An 18,785-nucleotide genomic window follows, 5' to 3' on the forward strand; every position below is an offset into this window, starting at 1 on the left:
TATTACTGAAATCTTAAACATCCTGAAGTTCGGAGTAGGACTATAATTTTCAGTGGTATGAAGTCATTATCATATGTGAGTGCCTTGAAGTGGGTAAGTCCCCTTCTTTGAAAACAAACAAGAATTCATCAAAGATTAAGATTAAACTTTTTCCGGTACTTTTTAATCATATTTAAGTAGTTAGTAAAAACTTGAATAAATAGTTTCCAAATGTGTACTCTTGAAGAAAAGTGAGTTTTTTTCTGTTCTTTATCAGAATATTCATATGTTTGAACTTGTTTTACGATTAACTTCAACATTGTTCGAACTGCTATAAAGCCAGTTGGTACAATTTTGTTCAATCGACTAGTCCCTTAATAGTTTTCTAAAATGATTCTTACTCTTCTCAGCGATATGGAAACAGAAGGGGAGTTGATCCCCAGAAATTACCAGGAGGCAATCTACCAAGAGTGCCTCAAAGACAATACCATAATTTTTCTACCCACTGGTGCTGGAAAGACCTTCATTGCTATAATGGTATTAAAAAATATGGGTGGTGATTTGCTTGGGTACGTAGTTTCCTCCCAAAATTCACATTGACTTGTTTAAACTAGTTAATTTCTAGTAATCAGCACAAGGTATCCATAATTTTGGTCAATACGGTTGCTTTAGTGGACCAGCATGTGAGATATATCAAAAAACACACTCCTTTCCAATGCGGGGGGTATTCGGGTGAAATGAATGTAGATTTCTGGTCTTTTGAAATGTGGACAAAAGAATTTCAGTCAAATCAAGTTCTGGTGATGACAAGCGAAATATTAGCAGGTAAAGTGATGCGGGATGTTTTTATATATATATTATAAAAAAAAAAAAAGATTATTACAAAAATTTTTCTTATTAATTCAGGAATAGTCAGAGGAAATATGGTTGATATGGCAAATGTGAATCTCCTCATTTTTGACGAATGTCATCATGCAGTTAATGACCATTCAATGAGAATTCTGATGAAGTACTTCAGTGGATTAACAAACCCACCTAGAGTTTTAGGGTTGACGGCTACATTATTGAATAGAAATTGCAAGACTCATAAGGTTATGGAAGAGGTGAGGGAGTTGGAGAAAACTTTCAACAGTAAAATAGCTACAGTTGAGGGTCTGGATTTAGTAGTTGGGTAAGACTTCATTTAATAATATTATACATGTTTCTATAATTTAGTTAGTAACCTTTAGTTTCCGATGAGCTTTGTTGTAGAAACATGTTTCAAGTATAGGGTGGGCAAATTTCGATGTTTTAGCACGACAACTTTTAAACCAGAGGCGATAGACAAAATCTGATACCCCATTCTCGGTCTCTTTTTCTGAGAAACTAACAAGGGTAGTTCATTTTTGGCCACCTTCTTTTGTTTTCGAGTTATAAGCGAAAATTGGAAAAATAGCAAATCGAAAAACTTTTATATCTCTGCTAATACTGATGCTAGAGCTCTGAAATTAAAACATTATACAGGTACTTTTTTACGTAGAATCCAGTGGCGTGCTTGTATTTTCAAAAGGGTTTTTAATTACGAAGCTATGACCCAAAGTTATATTTTTTCAAATGGGAACACTAGATTTCTGTGACATTTTTTGGAAGCTTAATTTTTCCTGATTTCAAAAATATATAATATCGTATGATTCGTATCAATATAAATAATAGAAAATGGTTAAAAACCTTTTTTTACCTAAGAGTCTCTATATTTCTACGGTTTCAACTGTTGATGAGCACAGAAAAATTGAGCTTTCTATAACAAGAGCAGTGTCATTCCGTCATTCTGATTATTTCTATGCTTTTCACTAATTTCTACAAAATTCAAATCTAGATATGTTTTATAAATTTTTTATCTAAAAATTGATTTGGAAATAACGAAAAAAACCATAAAATCGAATGTTTCAATCGAAAGATTTGTATAGAGATGGATGTATCAGAAGATTATTTACATAGGTCTCCAGAATGAATACGCACAAGTACCAATCCATTTTAAATAGCATATGAAACAACGCATATATGATTGAACTCAACAATTTAATTACGAAGGGAACAAACAAGAAATAATATTTTATCTAATAATAACAAAAGTTGCACGATGCACAGTCGATATTTCGCACAGAATTCAATAGATGGAATATTTGAAACTGTGTTCAAGCTACCTAGGAAATTCTCTCCGAGTTCATTTTCGAAACTATTTTTATAAAATAAATCTAGATTCGAATTTTGTAGAAATTAGTGAGAAGCATTGAAATAATCAGATTGACGGAATAACACAGTGCTCTTGTTATAGGAAGCTCAATTTTTCTGTGCTCATCAACAGTTGAAACCATAGAAATATTGAGACTCTTGGGTAAAAAAAGGTTTTTGACCATTTTCTATTATTCATATTGATACGAATCATACGATGTTATATATTTTTGAAATCAGGAAAAATTAAGCTTTCAAAAAATGGCACAGAAATCTAGTGTTCCCATTTAAAAAAACATAACTTTGGGTCATAGCTCCGTAATTAAAAACCCTTTTGAAAATACGAGCACGCCACTGGATTCTACGTAAAAAAGTGCCTGTATAATGTTTTAATTTCAGAGCTCTATCATCAGTATTAGCGGAGATATAAATGTTTTTCGATATCGCCATTTTTCCAATTTTCGCTTATAACTCGAAAACAAAAGAAGGTGGCCAAAAATTAATAGTACCCTTGTTAGTTTCTCAGGAAAAGAGACCGAGAAGGGGGTATCAGATTTTGTCTATCACCTCAGGTTTAAAAGTTGTAGTGTTAAAACATCGAAATTTGCCCACCCTGTACAGTATCAAGTTCACAGAAAACTCGAATTAGTCCATTTGAAATAATTTTTTTTTTAGATATGCTACTAATCCGAAAGAATTTAGGCCTATATTCACTCCTCCTACCGCTTCAGAAGTTGAATTATCTTGTTTGGACTTGCTTGATTATCAAATGTCTGTAATGGAAGTGTTGAATTTCATTACTAAAAAAAAAGTGCAAAATACAGATTTGAATAATCTAGAACCCTCTGATGGCGGTAGAAAGGTGTTGGTGAATTTAATGAAAGATGTTAAAATACATTTAGATATGTTTGGAATTTATGGTGGAATAATTGGTATGTATGTTGGAAATATAACGTTGCAGAGGTACTTGTTCAATTGCAGCGATGCGAATTATCGTTATGCCATCAAGTGAGTGTTCATTAATATATCAATTTTAAATTCAATTTTATTTCTTTATTCAATACTTCAAATCATATAAATCAACAAAAAACACAACATAGAAAGAATTATCCTCCAAAATAGAAAAAATCTATTTCAAATCTCAAACCAATTGATTTGATTACAATTTGAATTGACCATATTCACCATCGCCATATTGTTGTGCGACAATACCAACTACCCAGTGTTCCCAACGGAGAAATATTGAGTTTACTAGAAAAATACCGCTAATATCAAAAATACTATCAGCCATAGAGATTATTCTTCCACTGACTATTTCCAAAAAAGGAGCGAAGCCTTTATTCATACACTCGGCCACAGTTAATTTGTATATAAAATCACCTTTCACTTATGTTTTTATTTCCAAAAGCTGGAATTTTTGCGAAATATTGTCCCAAACAAGCCTATCTGGCGTGGCAGCCAGAAAAGGTACTCCGGGATTTACACATAAACCACTATTATAAACTTTATATTGTGGAATTTTTCTAGTAAATTCAATATTTCTCCGTTGGGAACACTGGGTAGTTGGTATTGTCGCACAACAATATGGCGACGGTGAATATGGTCAATTGTCTTCCTTATTTGTGACGAGATGGACTTTATCTGCGGCCATTGAAATATACAAAAATCAAGAAACTTCTCATTTTATGACTCAAGTGTTATTGTTCAATACTCACCAAAAGACGATTGTCTGCTGCAATTCTTCACTTATTTGCTAAAGTATTATTCGTATGAACCGAAGATAAGGTCATCAAACATTTTGGGAAATGTTATGATAATTTAGAAAACAATTTTATTTCCTTCTTACCCCAATCAAAAAAAAAAAATTTGCATGAAAATGTGAAAGGGGTTGTCTATTTGCACCTACGTCGAATTGTTTTAAATTGTTCATGGAGATTTCGATTTCAGGGCCATAATGTCGTGCTTAGGGGAGTGCATTAATCGCCTCAAATTTGCAATGAAAGACTGCGCGGATGAGAAAGAACGAATTTTCACGTTTTCAAGCGATAAAGTATTGAAATTGTTCGAGATCCTCAGGAAGTTCAAGGAAAGCTCAGAGGAAGAGCTTTGCGGTTTGATTTTCGTAGAGAGGAGATCAACTGCTAAAGTACTCCACCACGTCTTGAAAGCTCTGAGCGAGAACGATCCGAATTTCAATTATATTAAATCGGATTTCATTGTTGGTGCGAACAATGTTGCTTCTCTAAGTTTAGAGAATTTATATGTTGCAAAAAAGAATAAGGAAGTGATCAATCGGTTTACCAATAAAGAAACCAACCTACTCTGCACATCTCAAGTGTTGGAGGAGGGTATCGATATACCTAAATGCTCGATGGTGTGCAAGTTTGACGTTCCCAAGGATTATAGATCTTATATCCAGTCCAAAGGACGGGCGAGGCATAAGAAGAGTCACTATTACATTTTGGTCCCTAGAAATGAGTTACAGAAATTTGGTGAAAAATATAGAGAATACCAAGTGATAGAGCAAACTTTGAATGAAGTGAGTATAATTTTATGCATCTTGAAATTTCATCTCTGATAATCAGACAAATTCGTTTTTGACATGCGGTTTGACAATAAGGTTGTCATCATCAGAGACTACAGGTTGCTAACTGAAAAACATGGAAAAAGCTTCTAATTTTTCCCTTGGTTTTGTGCTGTTCGAACATTATAAAAATGGATAATGAACATGGTCAAACCCATACAGTAATAAACATAGATAGAGGGAGTGTAAGCAATTTTTACTTGTCCCCAACATGCTTAGAAGACGTTTGCGGATTGTGATATATTTTTTAAATTCATGCTAAAATGAATGAAATATTTTTATTTGAGTGATTCCCGATTAAATATGAATATTTGAAATTCGAAGTTTTTCCTAATTGTCGAATTTATAGTAAAAAGTTAGTCTGTATCTACCTGCTGAAATACAAAATTTGGCACCTAAGCGTTATTATTTCGATCCTTCTGTCATTGGTTATTTCATGTGGTTTGAAAGTTTCCTGATACTTTTAGGCTACTATGAGGCATAAAAAGTATGTTCTTTGTGGAGAAACCCGCCAATTGAGTGAAATATCATCTCACTGATATGTTTTTATTTCCGCGCGCTTCATGTCAAATTTGGTATTTCATGTTGGGAACAAAATTCCCCCACTGAAAATTACGTCTCCTCCCTCCATCTATGATTATTACTCTGAATATTTCTGTGATAGTGATATCCACAGCCATCTACAATTCACATAATAGGCATTTTTGTTTAGTTCAAGCTCGAATTATTGTCCACAATTGAAAGCAAAACCCAAATATAGGGGAGATACGAGTATCGCAATACAAACAATAATACCAAACATTCATTATTTCAAATAATATGCCAACTGCCGCCATATTGAATTTTATTATTTATGACAGCTATCTGGATTGGCCAAAGTAAATAGTGTGTTATTAATAGTTAAGTTGTTATTTAAATTTAAAAACTTGATGACTGATATAGGATGCCCAGTTAAAACATGATGACTACAGTATATACTTATATGCAATTTAAACATATATAGATTCGAATTTTTCTGTTACAATGCATGTTGAATGATTCGAATTTGCAGTATCTGATTGGGAAAAATGACGAGAGAGAGAAACCATCACAAGAGGAAATCGATGAAATGTACAGCAACGATCTGCTCAAACCTTTTTATGTCGATGGTCCTGGATCAGCATGTATCGATCCGGTTTCTTCCATTTCACTCCTTAGCCGTTACTGTCAAACACTCCAGTGCAATCGTTACACTCAATATGCTCCTGAATGGTATTACAAGATTGAACAGAAAGGTGTTGTTGTCACAGTGTGTTTGCCTACCGTATGCCCTTTACGAGATGAGGTCAAGGTAAGTTTCATCTATTTTTTCCTTAGTTTCATGCTGAAGGCTTTTTGGGCTGCAAGGTTTAGCTGAATTAAAGAATTCTGGGCTCTGCAGCTGTGTTATAGTCCCTTCTTTGGGTATGGTCCGTATATCGCCGAGAATTTCAGAGCGGTTACCAGTGGTTTTCAATGTTTCAGGTAACCTGCTTTGTATTTACGGACCGCTTGACACTTGTCAATGGTCAACTAAATTTTTCATTGACAGAATTTTGGAGGTTATAAATGGTTGATCTCTTCTAATTTATAAATAACTAATAGTTTTCAAGGGCTCTGAAGGGTGTTTGTCTGAAATTTAAATTACAACTGCCAACCGGAGTGGGCGTGGTTACCGAACCTAACCAAAATAAAAGTACAGTTGCTCTGGTGACAGATAACTCAGCGAAGTTTGAGGAAATAGTCACCAGATTTAGAGGAATTTGACATATACGGACCACCAACTTACTAACCATAGTAACCAAGATGATATACGGACCATACCCTAGATGGAGGGGGTTCATCTCCTTTATTTCGGACTGATTTAGTTCAGGTGGTATTGATTGCTGGTAGACGGGTGCTATGAACAATTGGTGTCTTTTATCTCCTGATGACGGACAAAATCTTTATCTTATAGACATAAATTCTACCAAACACAGCTTCAACCCGATATTAAGTATAGAGCTTTGAATTATCAAAGTATTCAAATAACATTAAGAAGAGAAAAGAGACACCAATCGTTTATAGCGCATCTAGACCAGTTTGGAAAAATTCAGCTGGAATTTTCACTCGTCCTTCTTTCTCCGAGTACAGATGATATGTCTTAACCTTCTGTTTTATCTATTTTCACAGGGCGTGGCTATGAGAAATAAAAGAATGGCGAAAAGGGCAGCGGCCTATGAAGCTTGCATCAAGTTGTACTTCTTAGGTGAACTGAACGAGTTTTTGTTACCCAAGCCGAGGGTTTTGCTAGAGACAGATGTTTCTCACTTGTTTGAACATCATCCTAAGCATAAGGAGATTGATGCCGGATTGAAAAAGATGCGTCTACACGATTTAGAGGTTAGGAAAAGATTTGATGATCTTATGTTTGATAAAATTTTACACATTTTGTTTGCACTTGTTCCAAAATAATCTAACTTCAAGTTAGTGTTTTTCTCATTTTCTATTTATTCCTCCGATGTCACAGGTTACTCATTTAAAGTTTTGTTTTGCAGTATCCGGAAGCTATTTCTGGAAAAATAGAAGATGGTCAGAACGTCTACCTACACATAATGAACTTTGAACCTCTCTTTACCATAATGGAAGACGAAACGAAATTTTACAATACAAATCTCACTTATGGTTTTATCACTCCAAATTTACTGCCAGATACCTGCTCCTCTCCCATTTTTGTCAAAAGCGGTACCATCGTTGTTTCTATATTGAACAACGTGAAGACCATTACCTTATCCAAGGCACAAGTAGCTGCCGTTAAGCAGTTTCACTTCGTAATATTCAATGATGTTCTAAATGTACTCAACAATTGTTTTATGCTGGATCATTCTGACGAGGCAGAATCTTTGTTCTTGGTTCCTGCGAGAAAAGACACATTGGACATCGATTATGAGGTTTTAGAGAAAAATACGGAAATGGTGTGCCAGGAATGCATAGATGACACAGATAAGTCCAACCTGGTGGTGGATTCGGATAACTTTCTACATAAGATCGTTTATCCTCCTTACAGGATAGATTTTCCGGTAAATGTTATTGATTTTTATTCGGGATTCTCTTGATGTATTTATTTATGGCATTTTTTAAATTTTTCGAATTTTATCGATTCTTATTTTCAGAATTACCTGGTACTTGCCGTTTGTGAAAATATGAACCCACACTCAGCTTTTCCCAATGAAACCTACAAAGACTTTTTCGAATATTATGACAAGAAATACAGTACTAAAATTATAGTCGAGTCGCAACCCTTGCTTTCGGTCAGAAGTTTGTCCAAAAGTATGAATTTATACAGGCCGGTCGGTTTGGAGAAGAAAAGGAAATGGGATGAAAACTTTTCGAGGGATAACAAGGAGTATTTGATACCGGAAATGTGTGGAAAACGAGAATTTCCTGCTGAACTTTGGATACAAGGTTGGCTTTCAATATATAACCTCATTTTTACTTGACACCACTTAACCTAACCTAACCAATTTGACAATTTTGACCTATTAACATACTTTTTCCCCTCCTTGACGACTTGGTCTAACCTATCTTTTAGGTTAGGAATGATTTTTGATGACATATATCAAAATACTAATTTGCCATCATTGAAAACCATTCTAGAATGCTCATATTCATGAAAAATGATTTAAAAAGTGAAAAATACTAGGAGACGGTTTTGTAAACATTTATCGAGACAACTACTCTACCCCATAATTTTTTTCTCTTTTAGGTAGATTCATTCCTTGCGTTCTCTACCGACTGATATTCATGTTGCGGGTCGAATCTCTATGGCAAAAAATCGGAAGAGAATGCGGATTCAAAATGAAAGAACAGGATATGAAGCCTTTAAAGTTGAACCTCAACCTTATCAAATACAAACCGTTCTTGGATGAGAATTCCAAGGAAAAAATAGTCGTTAAGAGGTACGAAGAATCCGAAAGGGTGGAGGCTTTGCCCACTCCTTTGATGGGTACCTCGGAAGACAGTATCACATTGGATGTTCTTGACGAGTCTAGATATCCCTGGAAGGATTTGGACGAACCGAAAGACATCGAACGTATGCTGGATGTGACGACTCTTGATGTTTTCGCATATTGCAAATTCATCAGTAGTACAATAACGCACGAACAGAGGAAAGTGGTCTTCAGTCCCAAAAAATTTCCCGCCTTAACTTATGTCAAAGAATATGAATATAAGAATATCGAAATGCTCTTTGTAAGTTATTTGTGTTTTTTTTTTGTTATTTTTTTTTGTTTTTTATTTTTTTTTTTATAATTGTTGTGACTTGGAATTTCGGGCTTTAGTCGTAGTCTAATTGGTTTCGGCACAATCTAAATTTTATTTTCATTCATTTTGGGGTAATCACGTTTTGAAAAGACCCTTCAATTTATGGAAGATCGTAATATTTCAAAAATGACATGTTTTAATCATTTAACCTGAACAGTCTTGGGTTCATTTATTCCATACAATAAAAAAATTTAATAAACACCGAGTGTTCCATGGAAAAAGCATCTGTTTGATCATTCACACTTTTTTGATACACCCTGTGTATTTCCAAACAGTTTGAGATCGGTTGTTGTTCATCCCCACAATTTCTGGTTAGATTAGTTCAAGTGCTATGAACGATTGGTATCTCTTCTTGTTCATGGTTGCCAACAATAACAGGCCAATTGAAAAGTCCCCGGTCTACCATAGTAAAACACATTTTTTTGGCAAAATTTGATTTTATTTTTCAACATAGTTGCCTTCGAAGGCGATACAGGGATTATAGCGATCTTCCAACATTTCGATACCATTTTTGCAGTACGATTTGTCTTTCGCTTCAAAATTGGCCTCAGTTCCGGCGATTATTCTTCATTGGCGCTAAATTTCTTTCCAGCGAGCATTCTTTTGAGGTCTGAAAACAGGAAAAAGACGCTGGGGGCCAGATCTGGCGAATACGGTGGATGCAGAAGCAATTCGAAGCCCAATTCATGCAATTTTGGCATTGTTTTCATTGATTTGTGACACGGCGCATTGTCTTGATGAAACTGCACCTTTTTTTTCTTCAAATGGGGCCGTTTTTTAACGATTTCATCCTTTAAAGGATCCAATAACGCTATATAATAATCGCTGTTGATGATCTGACCTTTTGTAGGTAATCAATGAATATTATACCTTGCGCATCCCAGAATACTGATGCCATAACCTTGCCAGCTGACTGTTGTGTTTTTTATCGCTTTGGATTCGGTTCATCGTGTGCAGTCCAATCAGATGACTGTCGATTGGACTCCGGAGTGGAATGATGGAGCCATATTTCATCCATTGTCACATATCGACACAAAAATTCAGGTTTATTGCACTTAAACAGCTTCAAACACTGCTCTGAATCATTAACACGTTGTTGCTTTTGATCGATTGTGAGCTCGCGCGGCACCCATTTTGCACACAGCTTTCTCATGTACAAATATTCGTGAATGATATGATGCACACGTTCAGATGATATCTTCACAATGTCTGCTATCTCCATCAAATTCACTTTACGGTCATTTAAAATTATTTTACTTTTTTGATTTTTTCGTCTGTGACAGCCGTTTTTGTACATTCACTGCGTTCGCCGTCTTCGGTACTCATTTCACCACGTTTAAACTTAGCATACCAATCAATGATGGTTGATTTTTCTAATGCAGATCCCGGAAACTCTTCATCAATTCATTTTTCAAATAACAAAAGTAGCTACACTCACAACACAATATCTCACGAACTAATGGTCGGACTACTGTCAAATTTTGACACGTATCGTTTGAAGGTTGGTCTAAAAATCATATGGATTCAATACTAGCACCGCCATCTGTGCATCAGACCGGGGACTTCTCAATTGGACTAATAAATTGCACTCGAACTACTCGCTTTAACGGAGAAAGTATAAATACTTTTTTTCTAACTAATTCATTTTTGTTCAAATTCAGATTGTATTTTTTATTTATTTTTTTTTTGTTTTTCTTTCAGTTACCGAATTCAGGTATTGTAGAGCTGGCTGATATGTACGAAGCCATGACAACTCCCAAAGCTAACGATATCGTTAACTTGGAGCGTTTGGAAACTCTTGGTGATTCGTTTTTGAAATTCATAACCTCTCAGTATATAAGCGTCCGATTCCCCCACTTTGACGAGGGCAGGGCTACTCTGTTGAAGGGCAGAATAATCAGCAATAAGAATCTGTACTATTTGGCAGAGAAACACAATATGGGGGGCATCATGAGAAACAAGGATCTTCGTTTGAAAAACGGCTGGATACCCCCTGGTTTCTGCATTCCGGAAAAGATCAGATTGGATATTTGTGATAAGGTGAGTACCTGCAAAAATTCGACTTCGCAAATTCGTATGGCACAATTTTACGCAGAATGAAAATACACTGCGCAAAAAAATTAACGCACATTCTGACAATCTCAATTTTAATGAAAGTTAACTCTACATTGACTTTATAACTTACTTTTTATGTTCTCTCGGGAAGGTTTTGAACGAAACAAGACACATTAAATGGAAGAAAAATTCAGGATTTCACCGAATCTTATGTGAAAGAAGAGAAATGAACAATTTTCAAAATACTAGAATGCTGATAAGTGATTTAATACTTGGTATTTCCACCCCTTGCGTTAATTACAGCTCGGCAACGACGGTTCATACTCAAAATGAGTGATCTTAAAATGTTCTGATGTAATCCTTCCCAGATTTCTCTGAGTTGGATTCCTAAGTCATTAAGAGTAGCTGAATGATTTTCTGAACTTCTCAGCCTTCTATTGAGCTTGTCCCAAACCTGCTCAATCGGATTGAGATCTGGATTTCTTGCTGGCCATTCCATTCGAGAGACTTCAACCTCTTCATGGTACTCCTGAACGATGCGCGCACGATGGGGTCTGGCATTATCGTCCATAAAAATGAAATTTTCACCAATGTATGGGGCAAATGGCACTACATGCTCTTCAAGAATATTCCTTATATACCTATCAGCATTCATAGCTCCATTATCAACGACCACTAGGTCTGTGCGAGCAGTCAAAGATATTCCACCCCATACCATAATCGATCCTCCCCCGAAACCAGTAGTATTCAGGAAGTTGCACTGAGCATATCTTTCATGTGGACGTCTGTTTACAAGGGAACGTCGATCACAATGGTAGAGGCAGAATCTAGACTCATCTGTGAAGAGAACTCTTTCCCAATCAGCCTCTTCCCAATGGATATGCTCTCTCGCAAAATCCAAACGCGCCCTTCGATGGGCTGGGGTAAGAGCTGGGCCTCTTGCCGCGACACGAGGCCTTAAATCATATTCTCTGAGGTGATTTCTTATCGTCTGAGTGCTAATTTGCACCCCATGAGTTTGCTCAATCTGAACACCTTCAGTTGTAGAATAAATTTGAGATTCCCGTAATGTGCGTAAATTTTTTTGCGGAGTGCACTTCCTATTTAATGATATTCTGATAGATTTTTTTTACAAAGGCTCTGCTTATCAATTCTATAAAAAAAGGTCTGAAAACTTGGATAACTCATACCTATTATCACGTGATGTGAAATGAACTGGATTGGGCACCACTTACGATGACGTCAATTTGAAGTAAACAGGTGCATTATCTGCATTTTTATTCCTTTACTTTCAGTGTTTTGGTGCGAATTTCGACACTTTCTACATTTAAATATTCTGGTTATTTTAAGAGTTCCAAGAGATTTATTTTCCTATTGAGAGATCATTTTTTTTCCCCCATTTGCAGGAGATCAGTTCAGTTCAACTTTCTTGACACGAAAATAATGCTCATACATATTTTGACAATGTATATCCCCAACTTCCACTCTTCTAAAGATTGTTGATCAGCTTATAAAGGGTTCTCCATGAAAAAGCCCCACTTTTGATTTTTAATACACTGCCCTGAGGAACTCCACATCAACAGTAAACATTAAGTATTTCCTCTCAAACCAGCAGCAAATGAACTTTCTTTATGCCCAAGACTCGCATACTGGTGGCAGTTCATCAAAATTAAAGTAATGAATACTATTGAATAATGAGATGAAACTTGAATGTAAAAATCCAAAGATCCAGTCGATTACTTTGTCATTTGTATGTTTAAAGGTTGTTTCATGGAAAATACTGAACTCCTTCAATTTCACAACGGAGGAAATGATATCGGGTGACCTTCGTATGGAAGAATTCACGGTGGAAGTGAATGAGTATAACGAGGATGTCACAGAGGATTCTTTCAATGACACGGATCACTATTTGAGGAAGCAATTTATAAAGGATAAGTGTGTAGCAGATGCTGTTGAAGCTATATTGGGGACTTATCTTCTCAATACTGGAATTGATGGTAATCCATATAATTTTTTTTTTAAATTAATAATTCAGTATAATGTTTACGTGATACGATTATTTTATTAAAGAAAAAAAATTGAATTGTTGTGGAAACAGGATCTTTTGCACAGTTTCTAAACTCACCAAACAACGGATTTGGGACATTCGATATAAAGGGTGTTTTTTTAGAGCTATAGAACTTTAAATTGCAATAAAACAACGATGGATTATTCGATTGACATGAATTTTATTTATCCGCAAGATAATCTTGTGGAATTACATTTTAAATATGATTTCTGGCATACGACCGCCACGGCTGGCTCGGATGTAGTCCAATCTGGACGTCCAATTTTCGATGACTTTTTGCAACATTTGTGGCCGTATATCGGCAATAACAGGGCGAATGTTGTCTTCCAAATGGTCAAGGGTTTGTGGCTTATCCGCATAGACCAATGACTTTACATAGCCCCACAGAAAGTAGTCTAGCGGTGTTAAATCACAAGATCTTGGAGGCCAATTCACAGGTCCAAAACTTGAAATTAGGCCACCAAATGTGTCTTTCAATAAATCGATTGTGACACGAGCTGTGTGACATGTTGCGCCGTCTTGTTGGAATCACAGCTCCTGGACATCATGGTTGTTCAATTCAGGGATGAAAAAGTTAGTAATCATGGCTCTATACCGATCACCATTGACTGTAACGTTCTGGCCATCATCGTTTTTGAAGAAGTACGGACCAATGATTCCACCAGCCCATAAAGCGCACTAAACAGTCAGTTTTTCTAGATGTAACGGTGTTTCGACATACACTTAAGGATTAGCTTCACTCCAAATGCGGCAGTTTTGTTTGTTGACGTAGCCATTCAACCAGAAGTGCGCTTCATCGCTAAACAAAATAAAATGGACGTAGTGCGCGATACGTATTCTGCACAGAACCATTATTTTCGAAATAAAATTGCACTATTTGCAAGCGTTGTTCAGACGTGAGTCTATTCATGATGAATTGCCAAACCAAACTGAGAATAAATCACTTGACAGCTGTCAAATCGGTCGCCATCTTGAATAGTAATGCCAACTTAAAGTTATATACGTCTAAAAAAAACACCCGTTACTTTCTGTTTGTATTATCATGAATCTTGACGTTTTGCCACACCTGTTATTACAATTATTTCTTTTAATTTCTTTATATTTCAGGTTGTCTGAAGGTGGTGCAATGGATGGGTATAATTCCACCATCAGAGAAAATCCACGAATTGCTGTTACCCCCAGTACCATCAGCAAAATTGAGACCAGAAGTCACATTGGATGAAATCAAACACCACCTGCCTCTTTACCAAGATATCGAGACAATCCTGGGTTACACGTTCAAAGACAAATCGTTCCTTCTTCAAGCCTTCACGCATGCTTCCTACACCCCCAACAGGGTGACCCTAAGCTACGAGAAACTGGAGTTTTTGGGCGACGCCGTATTGGACTTTTTGATCACCTGTTTCATCTTTGAAAATTTCGACGATCTGACCCCCGGAGACCTCACAGATCTGCGATCGGCCCTGGTCAACAACAATACATTCGCGAGTTTCATCGTCAGGCTGGGCCTGCACAAATACCTGCTCCTGTTGAATTCGAAACTGCAGTATCATATAGATAAATTCGTGGACTTCTTTAGTGTTAAGAAAAATTTCGTGATAGACGATGAAGTTCTTATCCTATTGGAAGAGGAGGATTTGAAGCTTGCTGAATATGTCGACGTGCCAAAGGTAGGAGATTAATCTATTAGATTTTTAATTTTTTCGGTAAAACATTAACTAGTTTATTATGAACAAATTTGAAGGTAAATTCATGTGGAGTTTTAACGTTTTATTCTACTTCCAAGTGACGTCACTGACGCCCACTTGCGTTAAATTGACGTCCTTTTTGAATTTTACAATTTTTATTGCAATTTTTTCGAGAGGTATTAAAGCTAATTGAGAATATCCATTGATTGATTCAAAAGTTTTATCGAATAGCCTATTTGTTCAATTTACTCTTGTAAAGTTTGGATAGTCTGTTTCAGACAATTTTTGGAAATCGTGTATGAAATTTTTTTTCGAAGAAATCACTATTTATTTCAATATTTCAGGTTCTTGGAGATTTGTTTGAGGCATTAGCAGCAGCAATATATATGGACAGCGGATATTGCCTCCAAACGGTTTGGAAAGTGTTCTATCGTATTATGTGGAAAGAGATCAATTTATTCAGTTCTAACATTCCAAAGAATGCTGTCAGGATGTTGCATGAGAAAGATGGGACTTATCCAGAATTTGAGTAAGTTTATTGGCTTAGTTGATATTTTTCAAACATAAAGTTTCACTTAGTTTCAAACCAATTCGAAAAAGGTGATTTGTGAATTTGATTTTCATGTCGAATCCATTGGAAGATTTTGCAGAGGAAAAATTAGAAAGGCAATTACGTGAAGTTGAATTTTTTAAGGAAATTTTGACATTAATCAAGCATGAAATTCAACAGAACTCTTCCCCCTGAAATTTCAAATTGCAGGTTGACCAACATAATTTTTATGTTTGACATGACATAAGTCAAATTATTGATGACATTTTTATATAGCGTGTTTTTTTTCGAGGTATATAACTTTAAGTTGGCATTGCTGTTCAAGATGGCGACCGATTTAACAACTGTCAAGTGATTTATTCTCAGTTTGGTTTGGCAATTCATCATGAATAGACTCACGCCTGAACAACGCTTGCAAATAGTGCAATTTTATTTCGAAAATGATGGTTCTGTGCGGAATACGTATCGCGCACGTCCATTAGAGATGAAGCGCACTTCTGGTTGAATGGCTACGTCAACAAACAAAACTGCCGCATTTGGAGTGAAGCTAATCCTTAAGTGTATGTCGAAACACCGTTACATCCAGAAAAACTGACTGTTTGGAGCGCTTTATGGGCTGGTGGAATCATTGGTCCATACTTCTTCAAAAACGATGATGGCCAGAACGTTACAGTCAATGGTGATCGGTATAGAGCCATGATTACTAACTTTTTCATTCCTGAATTGAACAACCATGATGTCCAGGAGCTGTGGTTCCAACAAGACGGCGCAACATGTCACACAGCTCGTGCCACAATCGATTTATTGAAGGACACGTTTGGTGACCGCCTAATTTCACGTTTTGGACCTGTGAATTGGCCTCCAAGATCTTGTGATTTAACACCGTTAGACTACTTTATATGGGGCTATGTAAAGTCATTGGTCTATAAGGATAAGCCACAAACCCTTGACCATTTGGAAATCAACATTCGCCGTGTTATTGCCGATATACGGCCACAAGTGTTGGAAAAATTAATCGAAAATTGGACGTCCAGATTGGACTACATCCGAGCCAGCCGTGGCGGTCATATGCCAGAAATCATTTAAAATGTAATGCCACAAGATTATCTTGCGGATAAGTAAAATTCATGTCAATCGAATAATCCATCGTTGTTTTATTGCAATTTAAAGTTCTATAGCTCTAAAAAAAACACCCTTTAGAACAATTCATTCGGATACAACTTTAACTTGCTTTTATGTAATTTTTGTATCCTCATTCACAGCAAAGCTAAGGAGACAGGAGATGGATCGGTAATGGTGAGACTGAATTTCCTTGCAGAAGGAAGGCCCAAATACGTTTATGGTTTTGGATCCAACAAAACATTGGCAAAGAAAGCGGCGGCTAAAATTGCTTTGAGGAATTTGCAATAAATTGCAGAATCCTCAAGGTACCTCTATTCATATAAATCTGTTGAAATTCAAACACCTCAGCATTTTCAAACAAAGAGATATCTTGCTTTGAGGATTCTGCAATTCATTGCAGAATCCTCAAAGCAAGATATCTCTTCGTTTTTTTCGTTTTTTATTATTTTTATTATCAAAAATATCTCGACTCGATTGCGACATAAATTGAATTTCAAACGAAGAGATATCTTGCTTTGAGGATTCTGCAATTCATTGCAAAATTCTCAAAGCAAGATATCTCTTCGTTTGAAATTCAATTTATGTCGCAATCGAGTCGAGATATTTTTGATAATAATAATAATAAAAAACGAAGAGATATCTTGCTTTGAGGATTCTGCAATTCATTGCAGAATTCTCAAAGCAAGATATCTCCTCGTTTGGATATTCAATTTATGTCGCAATCGAGTCGAGATATTTTTGATAATAATAATAAGGCAGCCTTGTGTCTAATAAATAAATACACGACTTAACATTGTGAAACGTTGAAAAGAAATGGTGGCAATATATAATAATAACTATCATATGTCTGATTTATATGTCTAAGAGATAATGGTGTATCCACCTCTTAAATTTTCCTCTTGATGTACTGTGATCAATTACAATAATTTTCTATTTATAGGAATCCAAGTTGGATATATAATTTATTATTATATTTCGTGGATAAGAGGATATTTTTTTTATGGATACACCAAACCAAAGCATTTTTTTTTATTTTGTGGGATCAACAATAGATTTAAGGCAATACTAGGTTTGATTACTTTTGATCAACCACCATATGCCCCTGATATGGCCTTGGGCAACTTTTTTCTCCTTCTAAAATTAGTATATTTTATGTATTACCAAAAATCGCTTTTGATTGTTTTTGTCATATAGGAGAAGAACTGATTATATTCTTTAAGATGGGTAAGAAAATTTCACGATGAACAAAATGGTTCTATACAAATATTACATATTTTCAAGCCCGGAAGTTTCTGTATATTTGCATTGAATTGAATAACACTCTCAATCGGTTTATATATTTTTTTTAATTAGAGAATTAGGGATAAAACAACATTTATATGTTTATATGATTTTGAATATGTATATTGTTATATGTTCATAGATTGTATGAATAAAGTATAAATGATCTGGTTTTTCTTGAGTTTTTCTTTAAAAGATTATAGATCAGTAGGAGCAAAAATATGTACAACATGAAAATAATTTTACCAACTGCACTACAAAATCAAGCTGGGCGAGAAAACACCCACAGGTGTAAAAATATTTGACAAGTAAGATTTTGAAAAAAATCTTACTTAGGCTTGAATATTTTGAGGAACTAATACAAATTTCATTTTGGTTTTTCTTAAATCTATTGATCTGTTTACAATCAATTAATCAAAAATTATCTTCAAATTCCATCAATATTTAATTGAGAAAAACAGCACCAGTGTGAAAGTTTTCTACAAAAGTTCAGCCATATCTATACAATGTCGCTCTGAATAATATTCAGTAAATTTATTAATAAATGGTGAAGGAGAAATTCAAGTTTTTTTACAACGAAAAAACGCTTGGCGCCATCTATACAAAAATGTCCAGACTAATCAGTGTGAAAATTCAACAATAGGTGGCTCTATTAAAAATAAAGGGCTCTACAAAGGTATGGTGACATCTATATATAGATGTTTTCACTATTGTATCTTTCAGAAATTCACTAACAGGTGGCGTAATAAATGTTATAGGTTTTTGTAATATACATCTGTTGATTATATTCAGTTTGAAAATTCAGCAATAGGTATCGCCACTAGTATTGAAGTTATCTACATATATTCAAAAAAATAATATTCATTCCCACCAATAAAAAGAATGGTAAGTTAAATTGGCTGACTAAATATCAGATAATATTCACGT

General features: G+C 35.4%; 1 protein-coding gene across 1 annotated transcript; it reads left to right on the plus strand.

Annotated features, from left to right (window-relative positions):
• Nucleotides 1-91: 91 nt before the first annotated feature.
• Nucleotides 92-18,031, plus strand: LOC123674478 (endoribonuclease Dicer). Its single transcript, XM_045609360.1, has 16 exons — nt 92-230; nt 390-548; nt 605-804; nt 886-1,150; nt 2,866-3,198; nt 4,138-4,729; nt 5,826-6,104; nt 6,965-7,174; nt 7,330-7,851; nt 7,945-8,236; nt 8,538-9,022; nt 10,796-11,134; nt 12,912-13,146; nt 14,325-14,887; nt 15,250-15,434; nt 16,718-18,031. The coding sequence occupies exons 1-16, from the start codon at nt 211-213 to the stop codon at nt 16,863-16,865; spliced, it is 4,827 nt and encodes a 1,608-aa protein (XP_045465316.1). The 5' UTR covers nt 92-210; the 3' UTR covers nt 16,866-18,031.
• Nucleotides 18,032-18,785: the final 754 nt, after the last annotated feature.

This window comes from Harmonia axyridis, chromosome 3 (genome assembly GCF_914767665.1).
Source record: "Harmonia axyridis chromosome 3, icHarAxyr1.1, whole genome shotgun sequence".
NCBI classification, from domain to species: Eukaryota; Metazoa; Arthropoda; class Insecta; order Coleoptera; family Coccinellidae; genus Harmonia; species Harmonia axyridis.